Source organism: Loxodonta africana, chromosome 27, assembly GCF_030014295.1.
Source record: "Loxodonta africana isolate mLoxAfr1 chromosome 27, mLoxAfr1.hap2, whole genome shotgun sequence".
NCBI lineage: Eukaryota > Metazoa > Chordata > Mammalia > Proboscidea > Elephantidae > Loxodonta > Loxodonta africana.
The window spans coordinates 13,214,263-13,238,117 of NC_087368.1; the positions used below are offsets into that span (position 1 = coordinate 13,214,263).

Here is a 23,855-nt window from a genome sequence, read left to right on the forward strand (position 1 = left end):
CCCTTATTGACGTAAACTCACTTCTCCCTCAGCTTTCTACCTAACATTTCGAGTTGCTGTTAGCAATTTGATTCCATATAGTAAGTACAGTCATGCATCTTTTTAAAGCAAATGCTTGTAACAAAATTATTTTGAAAGATCCAGTAAAAATAATACTGATGGCATGCTGTACAAAGTTACAAGTATATAGCATTCGATGTACATTTACTCGATTTATTCTGAATTACAGGCTCTTGTCCAGTTCACCCCCATGGAGCGTGGCTCTAGGAGCTCTAGCTCAGTTAGGACTGAGGAAAACAGCTGACTGGCCTAAACCTTGCCTGCTGTCTCGCACCTTTGCCCTGCTAGGAGTGACTGCAATGCTCCTGGGGAGTGATTCACGTTTACATGCTGTACTGAGACTCCATCCCTTAAATCTACGTGTTTCTCAAACACACCCTGTTCTTTCGAAAACTTCCACATGTCTGGCTGGTTCAGGCGTTTTCTTAAGTGAAATTCTACTTGGCATTTAAACATAAATTCCTGTTTATGAGTCACCTTCTCTGGGAAGAATCTCTTGATTACTCAGCCAGAAATATCTCCTTCTTCTGCACTCATATGACCACTACTGTCTCTTTACCTCTAACACTGCTCTTACTGATGTGTACTCCAGGGCACTTACGAAAGGGCTGGACCATCTCTTTAGGGTGCTAAAAACAGAATCCTCACACGGGATTAAAAAATGGCAATAGATAACTTCGAAGACCCTCTCTGACCCTCAGAGGGTGCCGTTCAGCACCTGAGGCTGAACCCACTGTACTATCACCCAGGTACAAGAGAATGTTTCAGTGAACAAAAGGCTCTAGATGGCTTTCTCTAATTCTTATTCCAAGGAAATGTCTAAACACATGGTCTAAAACCTTTTCCTTTAGTACTGATTACCCATAAAATTTTTAAGAAGAAATTCTCAGTATCACCTCTGAAAACAACTTTAAGGATAGTTACTGAAAGGCCTGTGAAGACCGAATTAAGCCGAAGCTAAATCTCTCAGAATATATTTGTGCTTTGCTCAGATACTCCTAATTCAGCCAACGTTATACTAAAATTCATAAGATTCCTAGTAGACTAATATAAGCTTAAAATTCTTTTTGACTAAGGAAGAAAATAAGTCTTAAGTTATCATTAATGAAGTTAATTATTTTCATATAACATTTCTCATTATAGCTCAAATGAGGTAAGTATTGAATAAAAATTTCCCAGAAATTACCAGTTTATTCCGAGAAGCTGGCAAAGTAAAGGTATCAATTATGGTTTGGGAAAAAGGCCTAGACAAGTTACTTCTACAAAACAATTTTTTTTTTCCATTTAAAAAAATCAGCACAAAGGCCCAGAAAATTTTCCACTGATAGCTTTAGGATTAAAATTGTTATTTTCAACATTCCAATATATAATACTGCATGATTCACTGAAGGGCAGAAAAAAGGCAAGCTAGAGGAAAAAAAAAGGCATGTTTCCCACACGCTTTTACAACTATTTGGGAAATTATTTGGACTGCACAAGCAGAAATTCATCTTTTTACATTTCTGAAAGTTCACAAAGTATTTAATAGGCATCAACTACATTCCCTTCTTCACCCATTTTGAAAATGCTTCAAAAACACAACCCCCCAAGGCCTTCATGAGGTTATCTCCACACGAAGAGAAAATGCCTAGCTTTCTACTTAAGTTTCATTTCTTGTTTGCTTAAGAGAGTTGTTGATCATAACTTAGTTAAAGAAAATGTAGTTGCGTGCCCAATTTTAAAACTTCAGCGGTCTGGTGATATCATTTAGATGCTACAATTGATAGGCTCATGAAAGTTTAATTCCCATTTCCATGACCATCTAGTAAAAAGTGAGTTCACAGGTCAAATGGAAAAACAATAGCAGAGCTGTGTCCACAAAGGAAGTCTTGTAGCATTATTTTCATATTATGATCCATTGAAGAGTCACGAAATCAATTTAATGGAATATGGCTACTATTTGCTTAAAAATGACAGAACAAAATCAAATACATAACACAAAAGTCGGTAGAACGTATTTGAGTCCGTTGCATGTAGTAAGGGAAAGTACTGGCTCATGGAACCTTTGTTTCAGTAGTATACAGATATATATATACACATACACACACACATTTATATATGTATGTATATGTGTGTGGGAGCCCTGGGGGCACAGTGGTGAAGTGCAGGAAGGTTGGCGGTTCGAACCCACCAGCTGCTCTGCAGGAAAAGATGTGGCAGTCTGCTTCTGTAAAGACTATAGTCTTGGAAACCCTACAAGGCAGTTCTGCTCTGTCCTACAGGGTTGCTATGAGTCAGAATTGACTCAGTGGCAATGGGTTTGTATGTGCATATATACATAAACACACACATACAACTATATATATTACATATTGGGTCACAATAGAAAATATATTTGTTATTATGTTGTTGTTGTTATTAGGTGCCGTCGAGTCAGTTCCAACTCATAGCAACCCTGTGGGCAACAGAATGAAATACTGCGCCATCCTCACAATCGTTGTTATGCTTAAACCCATTGTTGCAGCCACTGTGTCAATCCATCTTATTGAAGGTCTTCCTCTTCTTCGCTGACCCTCTACTTTACAAAGCATGATGTCCTTCTCCAGGGACCGATCTCTCCTGACAACATGTCCAAAGTACGTGAGACATAGTCTTGTCATCTTTGTTTCTAAGGAGCAATCTGGTTGTACTTCTTCCAAGACAGATTTGTTCATTCTTTAGCCAGTCCAGGGTATATTCAATATTCTTCTCCAACACAATTCAAAGGTGTCAAGTCTTCTTTGGTCTTTCTTCATCATCCAGCTTTCACATGCACAGGAGGCGATTGCAAACAACAGTGTGCTGCTATTTATAAGGTTTTCACTGGCTAAATCTTTTCAGAAGTAGACTGTCAGGTCCTTCCGCCTTGGTCTGGAAGCCCAGCTGAAACCTGTCCGCCATGGGTGACCCTGCTGGTATCTAAATACCGGTGGCATAACTTCCAGCATCACGGCAACACGCAAGCCCCCATAGTGTGACAAACTGACACTAAAAGACTACCAGTTCCCTTTTACAATATCATGCTATCTATGCAGCGTGATTTACTAGCCCATACAAATGAAATGAAATCTCTAGAAACTCTGTAGATAGATTACTTTTACAATAGCCTTATGATTTGATTTCTACAGCAGTAATTTGGCAAGTGTTAGGAAGAGGAAAAAGCATGTCAGGGGCAAGTTCAACCATCATCAGAAGTCTACTAACTATCTTAACAGCTCCAAGGAAATGATAGAGTCAAAGTCCAACGTGGAGCCACTTTGTTAAATCCAGACTGCATTTTTCTCTCAGAAGTACAATATAGTCCAATATACCTATCTGGGGGTAGTTTTGCCCTGCATTAGCCCTTTTGGGGACAGCTTCAGCAGCAGAGTCATATGATAAGCACAAAAGGCAATACTGAGGTCTGACTTGTGCAGGGAGACTTTAGGGTATCATACTATCATCCTTCTACTAAAAGCAAGTGTTAGTCCTTGACTGGCTGCATCAGAATAGCTAGGGTGTCTTGGGGAAAAAAAAAAAAAAAGATTCCGAGGGTCTACCCTAGACCTGTTGACTCAGAATCTCTAGGGATAGTTCCTGGGAATCTGGATTTTTAAAACATTCCTTAGGTGGTTCTTCTGGAAATCCAGGCTTGAAAACACATCGTATAGACTCTATTCCAGGTTTACTCCTTTCATTTTATCTTTCTAAGGAAAAGTTGGCCTCTTCCCTCATCATTCCAATCAGTCACACCAAAGCCCTTGGAATCATCCTTGACTCCTCTATTAATACCCTATATCCAATCAGGAAATCCTCTTGGCTCTGCCTTCAAAATACATTTAAAATCTTACCTTTTCTCAAGCCCTCTGCTGTTACCAACCTAGTCCAAACCACCGTCATCTCGCACCAGGATTATTACAATAGGCTCCCTGTTTCCCTTTTCCCTCCTTCAGTCAATTCTCAACATAGCAGCCAGAGTGAATCTTTCAAAACTGAAGTTGCATCTTGTCACTCCTCTGCTCAAAATCTTCCAGTGGGTCCCCATTTCTCTACCCGATCAGGCCCTAAGTGATCTGGTGCCATTTACTTCTCAGGTCTCTTCTACTGTTCTTCCCTTAGCTAGCCACTTTAGCCTCCTTGGCTGTTCTAGGAATACACCATCCACACTCTTGCCTTAGGGCCTTTACATCTTCTGTTCCCTCTGCTATGAATATGCTTCTCCCAGATATCAGCATGGCTAACTCTCTCACCTCTTCAAGTCATTGTCAAATGTCACTCTTAATAAAGTCTATGCTAACTATTCTATTTAAAACCCTATATCCTTGTCCCCCAGCACTTCAGAGCCCTCCTACCTGCTGTTTTTTTTTCCAATGTACTTTCCATCTTCTAACTTACTATATAATTTACTTGTTCTGTTTATTGTTAATTTTTGTCTCTCTCCATTAGAATGTCAGCATCACGAGGACAGAGATCTTTGTCTATTTTATTAATTGATGTATCCCAAGGACCTAGAACGGTGCTTGGCACATAGTAGGTGATCAATAAATAATTGGCGAATGAATGGGGAGGTAGTGAGGCTAACCAAAAGACATGGAACTCTCTACCCATCCCATCTAGCCATGGAAATGTCCAATCTACCACCAAGATTCTTAGGTTGCCAATCCCAGTGGTGGCAACTTCTAGTCAACAACACTCTTAATGTAATAAGGTTTAACAAAAGAATAACTTGATGAGAACTTTAAATCCACTTTTTATATTTAAATCAAACTAACCAAAAATAAAATTACAGACAAATTTATAAATCAATGACTTTGAGTAGAAAAACTTTCTTCTTGTCATAAAATAGAAAAACTTAAAACACTGCTCAAAATATTAGAAAAAGTTTTTATATCATATAGAAACCTGGTGCTTGGCAGTTAAAGACATCTGGAGCAAAAAAGCATTTTCCTGTTTCTTCAGCAATCAAGGCATAATCCACCTGGCTGAGTCCGCTTATAGCTGGCAAAAACAGGTTCCAGAGGCCCTCCGCCTTGGCCATTTCCTGTTGAGGTGACAGGCATGCCAGAGTGATTATAATTTAACATGACCTAAAGTAGTTTATGTTCAAAAGATATTGGTATTTATGCTTTTTGAAATTTCGAACAGCAATGGAGCTATTTATTTCATTGTATCCTACAGTGTGTAAAACTGATTACTAATTCCTCATAAAACAGCAGTTTGACTGTAAAAGAAATGCCTGTTCCTCCAAGCTTCCTTAGATTTGACTGAAAAACTAAATGTGCTTACTTGAATACTTCCTATTTAATCATAGCCTTTACAAAATCTCCCACATTTGGGTATAATCATGCCAAATATACTGTTTTGTGCCATTCAATTCCTCACATTTGTTGCTGTTAAGATTTGAAAACATGAAATTTGGATTAAGACTATGTGGGACAAGGGCCCTGCCCTGACTTTAGCCTCAACTTAGTAACAGCTGGCAGTAAGTAGTGTTGACCATTTTTTTCTTTGAACAGCTGTAAAAGGGTGTCTTCGTCATTTATCATATAAATAACACTATGTAGCCTAATTTTTACGTTAAAAAAAAAATTCCTGTCGCGTTGATTCTGACTCACAGCAGCCCGTTACAGAATACTATATTTAAACTTTCCCCACTAGTGGGTTCAAGCTGCTGAACTTTCGGTTAGCAGCTGAGCGCTTAACCATTGCACCCCCAGGGCTCCTTACTGTTATAATCTGTACATACACAACAACAACAACAAAATAAAGTCTCAAAGAAACATTTGTGTATAATTTACAGTGGTAAAGGGTTTCTTATTTTTCTTACCTTGAGCTTATCAATCACTAAAGGTTTTCTCCACTTATCCACAGAATTTCCATTTTGAACATAGAACTCAATTACCTCCTTAAAGTAATAAAAGGAAAAAAAGTTAATTAGCTAAAGTTAAGTCAAAGTAAACAATGCCATAAACTGCTAATAACCAAAGTAAACAATTTTAGGTGAAGAATTTTTTTCAGACGTTGTCAAATCAGTAATATTTCTTCTTAAAAAAAAAAACACAAACACAAACATAAGCATATAAAATTCTGAAAGTTTGCTGTTCACAAATTACGCTGCCTCTGTATTAGACAATACAAAAAAAAAAAGGAAAACCAAACCGAACCTGTTGCTGTTGCAGTAAATGCAACTCATAGGGACACTATAGGACGGAGGAGAACTGCCCCATAGGGTTTCTAATGAGCAGGCTGGTGGATTCGAACTGCCGACCTTTTGGTTAGCAGCTATAACTCTTAAACCCCTGTACCACCAGACCTCCATATTAGACAACAGACTTCCAAAATCTTATACCAAGATTTGAGTCTTCCATTTTCAGCAATATGGCACAGTAGATATTCACAGTATCCCTTCCAATGCAGTTCAATTAAAAATTCTAGATAAAAAAAACTAAAAATAATTTTATAAAAACCAGATATATTTAGTAATGCACAGCTGTGTTGGAAGGAAAGTAAGGGAATTCCTGAGAGGTCAGAAAGAAAAAAGCCTGACTCTTCAGTGTGAGCGAGCACTGGAGCTGAGTTTGTCTGGGAGATGCAGGCTGATCCATGTTAGCCTAGGCCCTGGGCTTTAATGGGTCATAGAGGCAGGGGTTGTCTCACATACTTTGGACATGTTATCAGGAGGGATCAGTCCCTGGAGAAGGACATCATGCTTGGTAAAATAGAGGGTCAGCGAAAAAGAGGAAGACCCTCAATGAGATGGACTGACACAATGGCTGCAACAATGGACTCAAGCATAAAAATGATTATGAGGATGGTGCCGGCCCGGGTAGAGTTTTGTTCTATTGTACATGGGGTTGCTATGAGTTGGAGCCAACTCGATGGTACCTAACAACAATAGGCAGGGGTCAGAAGACAGAACCAAACATCCCAAACAGGGCTAGAGGGTGGATCAGGGACCACCACCCCACCACCAACACCAATACTCTACCATAAAGCTAGGGCATCTGAAGGCTGGAACCAAAAATAAAAAAAAAAAAGGAACCCCCGCCCCCGCCAGCCCAAGGTAGATCACAGGGATGTAGGCTCATATACAGTTCTTGGTTTTTGGTGGAATAGAAAAAGAAATTTCCCTAACATCAAGTCTGCCTTTACTCAAGTTTGGGATCTGAATTCACAGACCTAGGGAGCCCCCAAACCTCAAGCCAAAAGGTAAGTTCACGGTGTTTCTGGGTGACAGTGGCTGCAGGTAGCTGGCAGCAACAAAGGCAAATCCTCTCTGGAGAAGGGGTTTTAAACAAGAGCCTTAGATAATCCCTGCAGATAAAGTTCCATTCCAAAGAACATGAGTTCAGAATGAAAAATTACTAAATACTCAAACAAGCCACTATAAGCAGGAGTTAGCAAAAATAATAATAATACAGAGTCACACTGCCATAGACTATAGATAACGATCAGACACAGAACATTAAATACTTACATTCAATAGAGTTCAAGAATAAAGAAAGGAATTAAAAGTATGACAAAGGTCTATCAAAGCTGATCAGGTGAATTTGAAAAGAACCATGTGTAACTTGAGGAAAAGAAAATCATAGCAATTAAACCTAAGCCAAAAATAGTCCTTGGAGTCTTCTTAAAACCAAACAATAGTTCAGCTGAACTAATAAAGAATGTCTGCATTGAGCATTGTGTTCTTTCAAGATCTATCTATAGAAGGACAAATTGACAACAGAAACTCGAAAGATTAGACAGGAAATTTAGGGGACAGTGAGTTTATGTTAATGGCGGAGGAACAACTCGGAAAAAGGGTGAGAAGGGTTACACAACTTGAAGTCACTGAATTGTATGTTTTTCTGTGTATATTCTCAACAACAAAATTTAAAAAAAAAAGCACATTGTAAAAAAGATCACAAAAATAACATCTGGACTATCCATGTTTGGGATTTCTTTTCTCCCTTTCCTCCCTGGTGCTGATGTTAATGAATAAACTTGACTACATAGTAAAAACAAACAAAAAACAAAACAAAACAAAAACCTCTATGGTACTGGTTCTCAAGCTTGGTGGGATTCAGAATCACTGGGGAACTCAGTAGAAACACAAGGGCCCAGGCCCTATCCTACTTAACTGAGCCTGAGCCTCTGTGTTCCTTAGTAGGTATCCAGGCAATTCTGATACACTCCACAATTTGAGAACCACTACTCTAAGGATAGGAGCCCTGGAGACACAGTGGTTAAGCACTTGGCTGCCAACCAAGAGTTGGGCATTTGACCCCACCCACCAGGGCTCTGTGGGAGAAGGATGTGGCAGTCTGCTTCAATAAAGGTTACAGCCTTGGAAACTCCATGGGGCAGTTCTACTCTGTCCTATAGGGTCGCTATGAATTGGAATCAACTCTGCTGCAGTGGGTATGGTTTTGATTTCGGCTCTATGGATGGGCAGAAAGGTAGACTAAATACAGCTGGAAAACAGAAAGGAAAAGAAAAGGCTGAAGAAATTACTTGGAATGAAGCACAGAAATTCAAGAGAAGGAAAATATGAGTGATTGAGGGACATGGTGGATACAGGGAGAAGTTCTAACATAAGTCAAATTGGAGCCCTAGATGAAGAGAACGAGGGGAGAGGCAATATTAAAAATACATATAGCTAAGATGTTTTCAGAACTGATAAAGACGCCAGTCATCAAACTCAGAAAGCACAATGAAGTCAGAGCACAGTCAAACTGTAGGGCATCAACGAAAAAGAAAAGCTCTTAAAGGGAAGATGAGAGTAAGAAAAAAGATTATCGATAATGAAGCAACGATTAGATAGATAATGAAGCCACAAATGGAGTCAGAAATCAATGGAATAATATCACCAGTTGCTGAGAGAAAACAATTGTCGACCTAGAATTCGATATCCCGTAAAACTATCTTTCAAGAATTAGGGCAAAATCAAGGCATTACCAGACATGCACCACCCTTGCCCCAGCAAAAAAAGGAAAGAAAGAAAGAGAAATAAGTTTACCACCCGCACACTCTTACTATAGGAACTTTACCCCAGAAGGAATACCTGAGTTGCAAGAGGGATAGCAAATAACTAAAATAATAAACAAATGCGTAAACCTAAATTAAAAACTGGCTACATAAAACAATAATAATCTCCAATTGTGTAATTAAAAGAATCAAAATAAAACTAAAATGTTGTATGATGGCATTCTTAAATATTTTCCTGTTGTCTCTGTATCTATTATTTTTTTCTACATTTAGACTAGCAGAATTACAGGGTTAAAGGCTATGAATATTATTAAAGCTCTTAATTCATATTACCAAGTTATTTTCTAAAATTTTTGCACTGATTTATAGTTGCACAAGCAATATACTCTCACTGAAGCCTGGCTACTCTGTGCTATTGCTGTGTTTAGTGAACACTTCAAGAAGGCCAAGGACTTCAAAGGCACCAGGGTGAAGAGCACTTGCCATTTCTGTCAAGAACTCTATTTGTCGGAAGACATCCTGTTTAGGATTGTTTACTATTTCTATTCCTCATATTGCCATGGAAATAGTGCTCATAATGCTATTGGGTTTGATAAGAAATATACTGTGTAACACATTTACAATGCTCTGATCTCTGACTATAGGGGTCGCTATGAGTCAGAATCGACTTGATGGCAAAGGGTTTTTTTTTCTCTGACTACATTTTTATGATCTTCAGTTTTAAGAAATTAAATTATTCCAATATTTACATAATTATTTAAAAGCTTATATTATTTAATACTCTCTGTTCTAAAGTCTACCCACTTAGGGACTTGCAAATTTTATCTTATTTGGACTCAGAATGAAAATAAAATTTCTCATTACAAAGAAGCTTTCTTTGGTTCCTAAAATATGAAAAAGAATTTGTTGATGTAAAAAGCAAGCCAAAAATATGCTTGGTGCCTGGTCAGTCTTTCCAAAATATCACCTTCAACACGCGAATTCTTCAGTCACTTACTGAGATCCTACGTTGGAGTATGTTGGTTCACAATCTTAATTCTGAATCTACACATAATTGTGTAATAATATAATGTGTTTTTCACTCTGAACTTAAGCCTGTTAGAAAGAAAGCTAACAGTTCTTCTCTAGTGTATTAGTAGAGTCAGCACAGGAAAAAATGACTAATCTTACCATTATGCTAAAAATGTTTTCTCAATAATATATCATATTGCTAGTTCCTGTTCCCCCACATGTCTGTCAGTTTGTCGTACTGTGGGGGCTTGTGTGTTGCTGTGATGCTGGAAGCTATGCCACTGGTATTCACATACCAGCAGGGTCACCCATGGAGGACACGTTTCAGCTGAGCTTCCGGACTAAGAAAGACTAGGAAGAAGGACCCGGCAGTCTACTTCTGAAAAGCATTAGCCAGTGAAAACTTTATGAATAGCAGCGGAACACCGTCTGATATAGTGCTGGAAGATGAGCCACCCAGGTTGGAAGGCACTCAAAAGATGACTGGGGAAGAGCTGCCTCCTCAAAGTAGAGTCGACCTTAATGACGTGGATGGAGTCAAGCTTTCCGGACCTTCATTCGCTGATGTGGCATGACTCAAAGTGAGAAGAAACAGCCACAAACATCCATTAATAATCGGAACCTGGAATGTATGAAGTATGAATCTAGGAAAATTGGAAACTGTCAAAAATGAAACGGAACGCATAAACATCGATAGTCTTGGCACTAGTGAGCTGAAATGGACTGGTATTGGCCATTTTGAATCGGACAATCATATAGTCTACTAGCTGGAAATGACAACTTGAGAAGGAATGTGTTGCATTCATCATCAAAAAGAAGGTTTCAAGATCTATCCTGAAGTACAATGCTGTCAGTGATAGGATAATATCTATACGCCTACAAGGAAGACCAGTTAATACGACTATTACTCAAATTTACGTGCCAACCACTAGGGCCAAAGATGAAGAAATAGAAGATTTTTATTAGCTGCTGCAGTCTGAAATTGATCGAACATGCAATCAAGATGCATTGATAATTACTGGCAATTGGAATGCAAAAGTTGGAAACAAAGAAGAAGGATCAGTAGTTGGAAAATACGGCCTTGGTGACAGAAACAATGCCAGAGATCAAATGAAAGAATTTTGCAAGACCAACGACTTCTTCATTGCAAATACCTTCTTTCACCAACATAAACGGCGACTATACACATGGACCTCGCCAGACGGAACATACAGAAATCAAATTGACTACATCTGTGGAAAGAGATGATGGAAAAGCTCAATATCATCAGTCAGAACAAGGCCAGGGGCCGACTGTGGAACAGACCATCAATTGCTCATATGCAAGTTCAAGCTGAAACTGAAGAAAATCAGAGCAAGTCCACGAGAGCCAAAATATGACCTTGAGTATATCCCACCTGAATTTAGAGACCATCTGAAGAACAGATTTGACGCATTGAACACTGATGACCGAAGACCAGACGAGTTGTGGAATGACATCAAGGACATCATCCATGAAGAAAGCAAGAGGTCACTGAAAAGACAGGAAGGAAAGAAAAGGCCAAGATGGATGTCAGAGGAGACTCTGAAACTTGCTCTCGCACGTTGAGCAGCTAAAGCAAAAAGAAGAACTGATGAAGTAAAAGAGCTGAACAGAAGATTTCAAAGGGCGTCTGGAGAAGACAAAGTAAAGTATTATAATGACATGTGCAAAGAGCTGGAGATGGAAAACCAAAAGGGAAGAACACGCTCGGCGTTTCTCAAGCTGAAAGAACTGAAGAAAAAATTCAAGCCTCGAGTTGCAACAGTGAAAGATTCTACGGGGAAAATATTAAAAGACACAGGAAGCATCAAAAGAAGACGGAAGGAATACACAGAATCATTATACCAAAAAGAATTAGTTGATGTTCAACCATTTCAATAGGTGGCATATGATCAGGAACCGATGGTGCTGAAGGAAGAAGTCCAAGCTGCTCTGAAGGCATTGGCAAAAAACAAGGCTCCAGGAATTGATGGAGTATCAATTGAGATGTTTCAACAAACAGATGCATTGCTGGAGGTGCTCACTCGTCTATGCCAAGAAATATGGAAGACAGCTTCTTGAACAACTGACTGGAAGACATCCATATTTATGCCCATTCCCAAGAAACATAATCCAACCGAATGTGGAAATTATAGAACAATATCATTAATATCATATGCAAGCAAAATTCTGCTGAAGATCATTCAAAAACGGCTGCAGCAGTATATCGACAGGTAACTGCCAGAAATTCAGGCCAGTTTCAGAAGAGGACATGGAACCAGGGATATCACTGCTGATGGCAGATGGATCCTGGCTGAAAGCAGAGAATACCAGAAGGATGTTTACCTGTGTTTTATTGACTATGCAAAGGCATTCGACTGTGTGCATCATAACAAACTATGGATAACACTGTGAAGAATGGGAATTCCAGAACACTTAATTGTGCTCATGAGGAACCTTTACATGGATCAAGAGGCAGTTGTTCGGACAGAACAAGGGGATACTGATTGGTTTAAAGCCAGGAAAGGTGTGCGTCAGGGTTGTATTCTTTCACCATATCTATTCAATCTGTATGCTGAGCAAAAAATCTGGGAAGCTGGACTATATGAGGAAGAACGGGGCATCAGGATTGGAGGAAGACTCGTTAACAACCTGCGTTATGCAGATGACACAATCTTGCTTGTTGAAAGTGAAGAGGACTTGAAGCACTTACTAATGAAGATCAAAGACCACAGCCTTCAATATGGATTGCACCTCAACATAAACAAAAATCCTCACAACTGGGCCAATGAGCAACATCATGACAAATGGAGAAAAGATTGAAGTTGTCAAGGATTTCATTTTACTTGGATCCACAATCAACAGCCATGGAAGAAGCAGTCGAGAAATCAAACACCTCATTGCATTGGGTAAATCTGCTACAAAGGACCTCTTTAATGTGTTGAAAAGCAAAGATGTCACCTTGAAGACTAAGGTGCGCCTGACCCAAGCCATGGTATTTTCAGTTGCATCATATGCATGTGAAAGCTGGACAATGAATAAGGAAGACCGAAGAATTGGCGCCTTTGAATTGTGGTGTTGACGAAGAATATTGAATATACCATGGACTGCCAAAAGAATGAACAAATCTGTCTTGGAAGAAGGACAACCAGAATGCTTCTTAGAGGCAAGGATGGCAAGACTGCGTCTTACATACTTTGGATATGTTGTCAGGAGGGCTCAGTCCCTGGAGAAAGACATCATGCTTGGCAGAGTACAGGGTCAGCGGATAAGAGCAAGACCCTCAACAAGGTGGATTGACACAGTGGCTGCAACAATGAGCTCAAGCATAACAACGATCGTAAGGATGGCTCAGGCTGGCCAGTGTTTTGTTCTGTTGTGCATAGGGTCGCTATGAGTTGGAACCAACACGACGGCACCTAACGACAACAACAGCTCCTATTAGCATACTATTTTTAGGATTTTTTATCCATTTTAAAAAGGAAGAATGAGCTTTTAATATTTTACTAGATAATAGATTCTTAGGTCCTCAGCCTCCACGTCACTGTTAGATATCCAGGGAGTTTCAAAAGGCCATTAGAATTGTTAAAGCAAAGCTTTTTTCCTACCATAGAAAATTTGAAATATATGTAAAAGCATGAAGAACGTACTGTTAACATGTGAGTACATTATGTGATACAACCTTCTTTTCTAGACACAACTGGTTTGGTTTTTATAAAGATACTTACGATAACATTGAATAGAATTATATAGACTTTCTCTCCATCCACTTTGAAAAAGCTATTTAGTTTTCTCTAAATATCATTCCAAATGTGTATTTCACAGATGGGGATTAGTATTGCTTAGAATCACTCTATAGGATAAAACAATTTTTTTTTTTTTAAATACCTTTGTATGTGCAGGGACGGATGACCCAATAAGCAAAGTATACACAGGCTTACTTGTGCTTACTTACCAATCCACAGTGCACAATTTCACCTGTTTTTCACCACATCACAGCTGTAGTGAAACCCACGTGAAATTGTGCACTAATTTCACCTGTTTTTCACCACATCAGAGACGAAGTGAAATTGTGCCCTACAGATTAGTAAGTAAACACAATTAAACCTGTGTGTGCCTTGCTTGGAAACCCTGGTGGCATACTGGTTAAGTGCTACGGCTGCTATCCAAGAGGTCAGCGTTTCAAATCTGCCAGGTGCTCCTTGGAAACTCTATGGGGCAGTTCTACTCCGTTCTATAGGGTCGCTATGAGTCAGAACAGACTCGACAGCAATGGGTTTTGGTTTTGGGTACCCTGCTTACTGGTTAATCCACCTGTGTGTGTGTGTATGTTTGTGTGGTAAATATGTAGATAACAAAATATTTGTAGGAAAACAGCTTTATAAATGCCGGTACAAATTTTTTTTTAATAAAAAGAGAAAGCTCACATTTATCAGATGTGGATATGGTTCAGGTTTGACAGATCTGCAAAGACAAAATGATTGTGGCTTCCCGTCACAGAAAACATTCACAACCTTCCCTTTAAAGGTAGAGATTGCTTTTTCATGTAACACACACAAAATTTTTTTTCTTTTATTGTGGCTCCTTTGTAAATATTTTAATAGCTAGATGATATTAAGCTCGGTACAGGTATCACCACTTGACCTGTGACACTTCTCTTTTGTGTTCCTTGTTCTCCCTCGCTTGCCTATTCATATTTATGAATGAAAGAATAAGCTAACATAGGTTGCTTGCTTGGTTTCCTCTGTCAATTCCATCTAGCCTCTCCTCTGAATGACAGGCTGGTTATAAGTTTTAACACACCAATAGATGGCTTCATCTGAGGGTGAGCAGGTGGGAATCAAGGAGCCCTGGTTAAACAAGGGTTAAACTAGCCAAAAGTTTAGTTGCTAACCGAAAGGTCAGTGGTTTGAAGCCACCAGCTGCTCTGTGGGAAAAAGACGTGGCAGTCTGCTTCCGTAAAGATTACAGCCTAGGAAACCCTTGGGGCAGTTCTACTCTGTCCTATACGGTCACTATGAGTTGGAATCATCTGAACGGCAACAGGGTTGCTAGACAGGAATCAGGCAGGCTGATAGGGAAGCTAAGGTCTCCATCCAACCCCTCCCCCACAAGAAAAAAAAAAGCCGAAACACGGAGGACCCTACTTTAGGGCACCCGTTGGCACTTTGGAAGGCCTGGCCTCTTTGAAGCAGATCATTTACTCTCTTTAGAAAGCTACTGCAGCCCTCTGTCTAGTGGCAAACACCACCGCTCACAGGGGTATCGGAGACCAACCCAAGCAGCCTTTCTGCAAGTAATTCTTCAATCAAGCATCTCGATTTCTCTTCCTCTTCTCATTCTTGCTCTTCGTATCAGCCAATCACAATGGGCCCCACTGTGAAAAAATGGTTACCATCCCTGCTGCAGCCTGCTCTCATTTCCACTGAGACGTGGTTTCCTCTGTTACGGTTTATTTTCTAGTATGATCCATTCTGCGTTCCAATTCCAATTTCTATTCTGTTTTCAAAACCTTTAGTGCTCTGATATATTCTCCCCCGTTTTACTGTTAGACAAATTTACTTCATTTTCTAAAACTTCTTTATAGTTATTTCAGTGGGATTTTATTTGAGGGAGGAGAGGTAGATGCTGAATTCAATCTACTATCTTGAACCGAAAGTGTCACATTCCCTTTTAAATACCTAAAAGTTCAGTATTGTAAAGCTCAGAACTGAAAAAATAGAGCAGAAAGTCTCCAAAGCAATACTTTAATCACAGAGCACAAATGAGAGGTAACCATGTTAGAAAGAATGTCCTCAAATTCAAACAGGACATTCTTTAAAAACGTTGCCCTGCTTTGTTCATGCTTCAGCCAAAGATAAGACAGGCCCATAAAACAAAATGAGACCGAAGGGGCACACCAGCCCGGGGGCAAGGCCTGGAAGGCAGGAGGGAACAGGAAAGCTGCTAACAGGGCACCCAAGATCAAGACGGGAAAGTGTTGACATGTCGTGGGGTTGGCAGTCAATGTTGCAAAACAATACATGTACTAATTGTTTAATGAGAAGCTAGTTTGTTCTGTAAACCTTCATCTAAAGTACAATTAAAAAAAAAAAAAACTCAGCAGAAAAAAACACCTTGTCTGTGAGCTGAGTTCATCTCAACCTAGATCTTTACGAAAAATGTGTTTATTTAATTCAAGCAACAACACTATCTGCCCGACAAACACGTATCGGCTCTGTACATTTTTGTTGAAAGAGGCTTCTGGTGTTTTTTTAGCTCTCTATTTGATTTTGCCAGTCTAGCTCTAGATTTCTTAGAACCATAGAAGATTAAAATGAGGATTTATTGTATAACTACTGATGCCTACTCACATTGTGGATGAAGTAACTGAGGGCTGGAGAAAGTTATTTGCCCAAGACCTCCTAACTCATGGCAGGGTGGACTAGAATCAATGTCTTATGACTCCTATACCAGTGTTTTCTACCCACACACATACTCTGCCCCATCTCCCTGACATATTTTCATAAGAGCTTTTCATTTTTCTTCATAGTACTTATCTCTTATTTAATAACTTTCTTCTCTGGGAAACTGTAAGCTACCTAGGAGCATAAGCCTTGTTTTTCTTGTTCTTTCTTTTACCATCATTGGCTCCCTACATGCCTAGCCCCTTATTAGGTAACCAATAATGAGTTAACTGAATGAATAAATATGCTACTTTGCCTCTCTACCTCCAGTGAACTGAAACTTAACACTTTAAAATAGTATCTTATGGGGAAGAGAGGTCATAGTATCAGTGAGCATTCTGAAATGACATGCAAAATTTTCTGGGTTGTCTACTTGTGCAGTCTAGAGTTCTCATTAAATTCTCAAGTGGGCACATAATAATAATAATAATAACTAAAATAAATATTTAGGATCCCAGCCTTACAAATGACTAACCCTCTTTGACTTAATTTTCAGTCCACAAACTTATCTGTGGCATTCCCTTGCATTTTTTAAAAACTTGGAATTTTTCTGGATCAGGTTCTATAGCAGCTCAGTGCTGGGGTGAAACAGCTGCTGCCGAGTCAGTTCTGACTTCCGGCGACTCCGTGTGTGTCAGAGTAGAACCAGGCTCCACAGGGTTTTCAATGGCTAATTTTTCAGAATAGATCACCAGGCCTTCTGAGGCACCTCTGGACGGACTCGAACCTCCAACTTTTTGGTTAGCAGCTGAGCAACTGTTTGTAGCACCCAGGGATTCCCAGTGCTAGGGTAAAGAGGGAAATCTAGGTAAGGACTGACTGCAAAGATAAGGATGCCGTGGTATTCCTAGAAACAGAGATAACAGAAGTGAGTCATCAATAGTCCTTTAGCACAAATACATTCTGTATGTTTATACAATACTTGCCTTTTCGGCTGGAAGGATGTGTTGTTTCATGAAATGCTTCACCCTACTAAGAACCTCCCGGCCTGCTCTAGTCTGGACAAACAACTGTCCAGCAGTATCAGTCTGTGGTAGTGCAGTATTAAAAGTTCTTTAAAAAAACAAAACAAAACAAAACACAGACATTCAAAATCATTATTACACATTTCTGAATATAACAAGAAGTCTCTCCATCCTCCATTTCATACTACCCCTGCAACTCCCTCAGAATGAGTTGCTAAATTTTTTTTTTTCTCTCTCTCATACTATGGGCTGAACGTAGAATCACTTTATTTTGTACATTAAACTTTAATGCTTAAAGTACTCTTTGGGGAAAACACATGAGCCTGGCATGACCTCAATCAAGGTATTTTGAATCCTGATTGAAGCCACTTATCACAATCGCTAAAAAAGGAAGCCAAGAAACTGAACACAAGTTTAATAATTATCTCTTGGGATATGCCTCACAAATACAACTGCTGAATGTCATCAGAAATAAAATCTTGTGGTAGTCATAAAGATCCCTCTGTAAGATGCATTGTAAAAAACAACTGGGCTGATGCTATGCCATGGGTACTGGTACCGGCGACTCAGGCAGGACCTCCAGGGACAGCCTCATACATGCACTCAGGAGTGCTACATATCACGCCACCTGGAGAGAAGTGTGATTGGCAAAGTGTGTTAGAGGCCCCCAGCGTGCCCCACTGACAGAGGCCTGGATGTCAAAGACGCCTATGAAATGCTGGAATAAAATTTCATGAAACGTAACGGCGGAAGAGAGCAATGTCTCTAAATTAATAAATCATTTTATATAATATGTAATTTTCAATAGGTATGTGTAAATATGTGTAAGTAACAAATGTTATAAGGGAACATTTGACAATTTTGTCTGTATCCTTAAACGTTTATCCATTCAGTTTGGCCAAAAACAAAAACTTTTCGTTATGAATATGGGAATTTTCTTTCTGTTTGAGGTCACTTTATTTTTTAGCACATAAGAGATTCAGCAAACCAACTAGTGCAACTGGCAGCAGCAATTGTGGAGTAAGCAAAAAAACCATTCCTATCCGCCTGAAGTTTGTAATATTCACATACCCATTTTTATTGTAAGTACAATAAAGGTTCTAATTTGAGTTAGCCCAGAAATCTGTTTTGCTTACCTTTTTGAGAGTTGTAATCCAGTTTCTGCCAGAGGTTTCACAATATTGGCAAACAAAAAGCTACTCTCAGATGAATTATTGCCCAGAAGATATCTACTGTAGACTCCCTATAAGTAAATATAAAGCAATTAAGATTTATTGAAAACGATCCTTTGACTATCCAGTAAGTCTATCTACAGTTTCTCAACTACATGAGCCACCCAGTGTGGAACAGGTTCTAGTAAATTTACTCTTATTATTAGCTAAATTCATGAGTTACCAAGATATAAATCAGACTATCAATTCTATTAATTTATATGTCAGATAATTATACCCCCATAAAGGGTCATATTTGCTACGTCTAGTTTGCACACTCTCCTGCTCGCAGAATGGTAATTGGGAAACAAACCAAATTTGAAAACGAGCTTAGCAGTTAACAAACATGTCAAACGTGCGAACTGTATCACCTCTGCAGATCACTACTCTCCCTTCCTGGTGGGGGAAAACTTCTTAAGGAACTAAAATAAGATTAAAAAATCATAAAACCAAAGAGAAGGCAATTAGATAACTTCTAAGAATATTTTCCCTCATTTTTTTTACCTCTAATTTAGGTAAGACTGTCTCCTTTGAAGAGGTTCAAAAAAAAAAAAAAAGAGGGAAAATATTCCTTTGAAGGAAAATCTCATGGCGTAGTGGTTAAGCGCTACGGCTGCTAACCACAAGGTTGGCAGTTCAAATCCACCAGGTGCTCCTGGGAAGCTTTATGGGTCAGTTCTACTCTGCCCTAGAGAGTCACTAGGAGTCAGAATTGACTCAACGGCATGGGTTTGGTTTGTTTGGGCCTCCTTTGAACAGTGTTAGCTGAATACAAATCAGCTTTTCTTTCTTCATTCTCCATGTTCTGTGCTTCCAGCACAATACAAAAACCAAATCACAACAGTTGCCATCGAGCCAGCTCCCACTCATGGCAACCCCATGTGTGTCAGGGTAGGGTTGGGCTCCACAGGGTTTTCAATGGCTGATTTTTCAGAAGTAGATAGTCAGGCCTTTCTTCCAATGTGTCTCTGGGCGGACTTAACCTCCAGTCTTTCAGTTAGCAGCTGAGTTCCTTACCCATTTGCACCACCCAACATAATACAAACCCCTCCCCCCAAAAAAACCCCACAAAGAACTGAATTCTATTACTTCTTCGTGTAACTAACTCTCTGGGCTATATAACACTGTAGCAGTTTTCCATCATTTCCAATTTCACATTGCCAGTTGAAATGGAATGTTCATGATCATCTCTAAGGCTACTACTATATAGTTTATGATGTATATATTAACTTAATCATAACCCATGTCAAACATCTATTTGAAATGAAAAGCCATTTAGAAATCAAAGCCTATTTGGTATTTTATTTGTGGAAACTGACAGGTATTGAAAGATACTCTAAATCCTATTTTGAGAAACACATATTGTTCAGTACGTTCAAGCCTTAGAATATGAGCTAAGATGTAACATAACTATTTCCTAGAAGACACTGTAACTGTTTGTGAATAGCATGAACTCTGAGGACAGGGAAAAATACTAAAATTTTCCTTAATCCTTCTTTCCCATTCTTTGTTTCTAAAAATTTTTATTTACCTCTTCCTCCTCTAAACCCTACCCTCTTTTCACTAATACTTGTGAAACACTTTGATTTATTAAATAAATCCCTGAAATTTAAAGTACCTACAGACTGGATTAGTATACATAAGAAAGCATTTATTTAAATTATTATTTCGAAAATCAAATTTATGCTCAATTTCCTCTCAAAATTAATCACATAAACACGGCATTGGAAAATGGACAATTTTACTTTTATATTCACTAAAAATTATATATTAAGAGGCTTCTATTTGCTAGGTGCTGTGCTAGGCTCTGGGAAATACAAAGATAACTCTTCCCTCATCATCAGCCCTGGTCAATCAATGGCTTTATAATCAGAAGTTGAGGTCATCAAGTAAGATTTTTAGCTGTTTCTTACCTGTGCTATTCCAGCCATTTTAAAATACGAAAGTGCCAGAAAGAAGTTCCAGTTAGGGAGAACAGAATTAATTCCCCTGTGGTGACAATATATTGAAATCAATTCTTCCATTGATGGCACCCCTATAAAAAACAGCACATATATAAACTTCGAAAGAAAAATATCATGGTGAATTTGTCAGTATGTCATAATATTGCAGATATATAAAAAACAGAATATAATAACTATTAATCCATGTAACAAAACATTATAAATTTTGATTCCAAAAAGAATATTATATACAAAGGATCAAATTCTGTCATAAATTATTAAAAATGGAATGTTAAGCTCAGAAAGATCAATAAAAATAAAATGATTTAGAAATATTTTCAGAAAACAAATCATTTACCTAAAATAGTAAGATAATCCTGAAAATTTTAAATTATGAAGAATAATAAAGACAATCTTATATGAATATCAAATTAGACAATATATTTTTATACCTATGTTTTCTTGAAAATAAGAACTATGATTTATCAGTGGAACTGTCCTTGGCCAAAAGTAGAACAGGGAAAGATGAGCTAAGTCTGACAAAGGATGACCAATGGTTGAAAGCTCCCAATCCAGTACTGCTATAACACGAGACTGTAATAAAAAATAACAAAGTTTTCATATATTAAAATTACTGAAAAAAAGTACATTCAAAATCATCAAAAGCCAAGCTGAGGCCTCATTTGCAGCCTTTACTCACAGTGGCACCTCTCATTCATCAAATAGCTAATTAGTCCTGATTGTGTACAGACAAGCCCTCTGGCTCCGCTCCTGGCTATCAGCTTTTCTGTCCTTCACTGCACACAATCTTAATATCTCTACTGATAAGCAGAGGCAAAAGCAAGTAAAATTTCTCAACTGGGAGTAACTATAATAATGAAAACGTTCTCATAATTAATTGCTTTTATTTCGAGAATCTGTGTGGTGCCATATATTATTCAGAGTTTTCTCTGGTGATGAATCCAACTGCATAATGAATATTACACTGTTATGGTAACAGCGTACCAACGATCGTGAAGATGGCACAGAACCAGACAACATTTTGTTCTGTGATACGTAAGGTTGCCATCAATAAGAGCTGACTCCGTAGCAGCAAACAACAACAATGTGGCAATAGCGATTTTTAAAGTAAGTTATTTCATGTTATAGATACAAAAATGTAATTATTATTAAAAAATGCTATTTGTTATATGAATACATAATCTACCATTACATAGCAACATGATAAAAGAATCATATAATCTGAAACCAATAAAACAGAAAGCTTTTCTCACACTAGTGTGTCACAACACGGATCAAGAGAATATATATCTTTACGTAAAGAGGATGGGACATCCAACTGTAAATACAAAAGGAAAAAGGCAATTTGCAGAGTAATATGCATAGTGTGACATCATTTCTGTTTAAAGAAAAGGTTATAAGTGAATAGTCAATGTGGAAAGTATACAGATCAAACCAACAGCAATGGTTGTGGCTACATCTACAGATTGAGGCAGAAGGGAACAGGGTACAGGGAAGGGAAATCTCCATTGGAAGGTTTTGTACGGAGTGACAGGATACAACTTGTGTTTTAAGAGGGTCACTTTGGCTGCTATATTTTGAATAAACTGTATGGAGGGCCAGTGAGCAAGACGCAGCATTAGTCCAATGCTAAAATTAAGAAGCAGTTAAAAAGGCAGAGCTCATTTGGGCGAGGCAAGTTACTGAGGTTCATGCTATGACTGTGTGTTCTCTGCACACCCTTATCTCCCTGGCAAACTTCTAAAGATCATTTTAGCTTGGTGGGAAGATGTGAGTTTTGGAATCAGACAGACATGTTATTCAAATTCTGTTCTATCACTTACTGGCTGTGTGACCCCAAACAAGTTAGGTAACTTCTCTTAGTTTATCAACCATAATACCTCTTACCTAGGGCTAGTGTGAGGAATAAATGAGGGCAGATACCATGTCTGTTTTGTTTACTAGTTCCTAGCAAAATACTTGGAACATAGTAGCTGGCCAGTATCTATTTATTCAATGAATCAGTACAGAGTCTGGCATATAGCAGGCAATCAAACATTTGTTATTATTACCAAGGGAAAAATTGATCACTCCCTTCTCCATGACTCAATTTCATATTTCATTGGTCTGGTTATACTGTATTACAATAATTTGTTCAAGTAACTGTCTTCAACTAGACTATGAACTCCTTAATGGCAAGAATCACTTATTCATTTTTGTAATCAATTAACCAAAGGATCCCTGGTGGCATAATGGTTAAGCTCTCGGATACTAAAAGAAAGGTTGGTAGTTTAAACATACCCAGCCACTCCAAGGGATGGAAACCTGGGGATCTGCTTCCATAAAGATTACAGCCAAGAAAACCCTATGGGCAGTTCTACTCTGGGGTAGACACAAGGTCACTATTAGTAAAAATAGACTCAACAATTTCTGGGACCAAAAAGAAATAAGATAGTGCTTCTCTGAAGTGGAAAGGAAGGAAGAGAAAAAGAACAACTGTCAAATGGTCTTGGTATTCTGAAGGGTTTTTGTTGTTGTTACCTTTCATTTATTCACATTTCATCTTATCCAAAAAAAGAAGTGAGGAGGCTTACCAAAATACACACAATAATAGAATACCTATCTGTGGAAGGAGACACAAGGTAGTGATAGCGACCGTGTTGGGGAGAAGTGTTGGGGGTGGAAGAATATAGGAAAAAACTAAGCCCCATCACTTGAAAGTAAATAGAAAATGAGAAGAATAAATTTCTCCATTAAAAAGCAATATGCTTTTAACCAGTAAATTATTGTACTAGCTAGATCTGTTAAGCTATTTAAAAAAAATGAATTTTCCTCTTATATCATTCTGTTTGTTATTTATGCTCTTAATACCCATGGAAAAGAAGATGATATGCTTCCTCATGCTATAAATATTTACTTTTCAAAAAAAAGAAAATTTAGAATCCTCTTGAGCTAAATTTCAAGATTTCTGAAACATTTTTTAGGTAGTTAAACAAAACTATAAAATGTCTACTGAGAAAAAATTGATGGTTCATCAAGCTGTATCAATTAGTATAAATTAGTTGGCATTAGTTTATTGTATTTGCCTTAGGCTAGATTCTCTAGAGAAACAAAACCAGTGAAGTATATATCTGTATCTATCTACATCTACAACTGCATGAGCCATTTCCTTGATATAAATCTTTCTCCTATATACACACATTATGTATATGTATATATATATCCAAAACCAAACCCAGTGCCATTGAGTCG

General features: G+C 38.4%; 1 protein-coding gene across 2 annotated transcripts in view; it reads right to left on the minus strand.

Moving 5' to 3' along the window:
* ACAD11 (acyl-CoA dehydrogenase family member 11) overlaps window positions 1–23,855 on the minus strand; it is a 109,358-nt gene that overhangs the window by 42,335 nt on the left and 43,168 nt on the right. For both annotated transcript variants that reach the window (XM_003420920.4, XM_064277338.1), the window contains exons 6-11: window positions 21,056–21,197; window positions 20,574–20,695; window positions 18,586–18,692; window positions 17,411–17,537; window positions 5,885–5,962; window positions 4,960–5,098 (exon numbers count right to left, since the gene is read on the minus strand). In XM_003420920.4, the coding sequence (XP_003420968.3) occupies window positions 4,960–5,098; window positions 5,885–5,962; window positions 17,411–17,537; window positions 18,586–18,692; window positions 20,574–20,695; window positions 21,056–21,197 (715 nt within the window). The remainder of the gene's footprint in view (window positions 1–4,959; window positions 5,099–5,884; window positions 5,963–17,410; window positions 17,538–18,585; window positions 18,693–20,573; window positions 20,696–21,055; window positions 21,198–23,855) is intronic.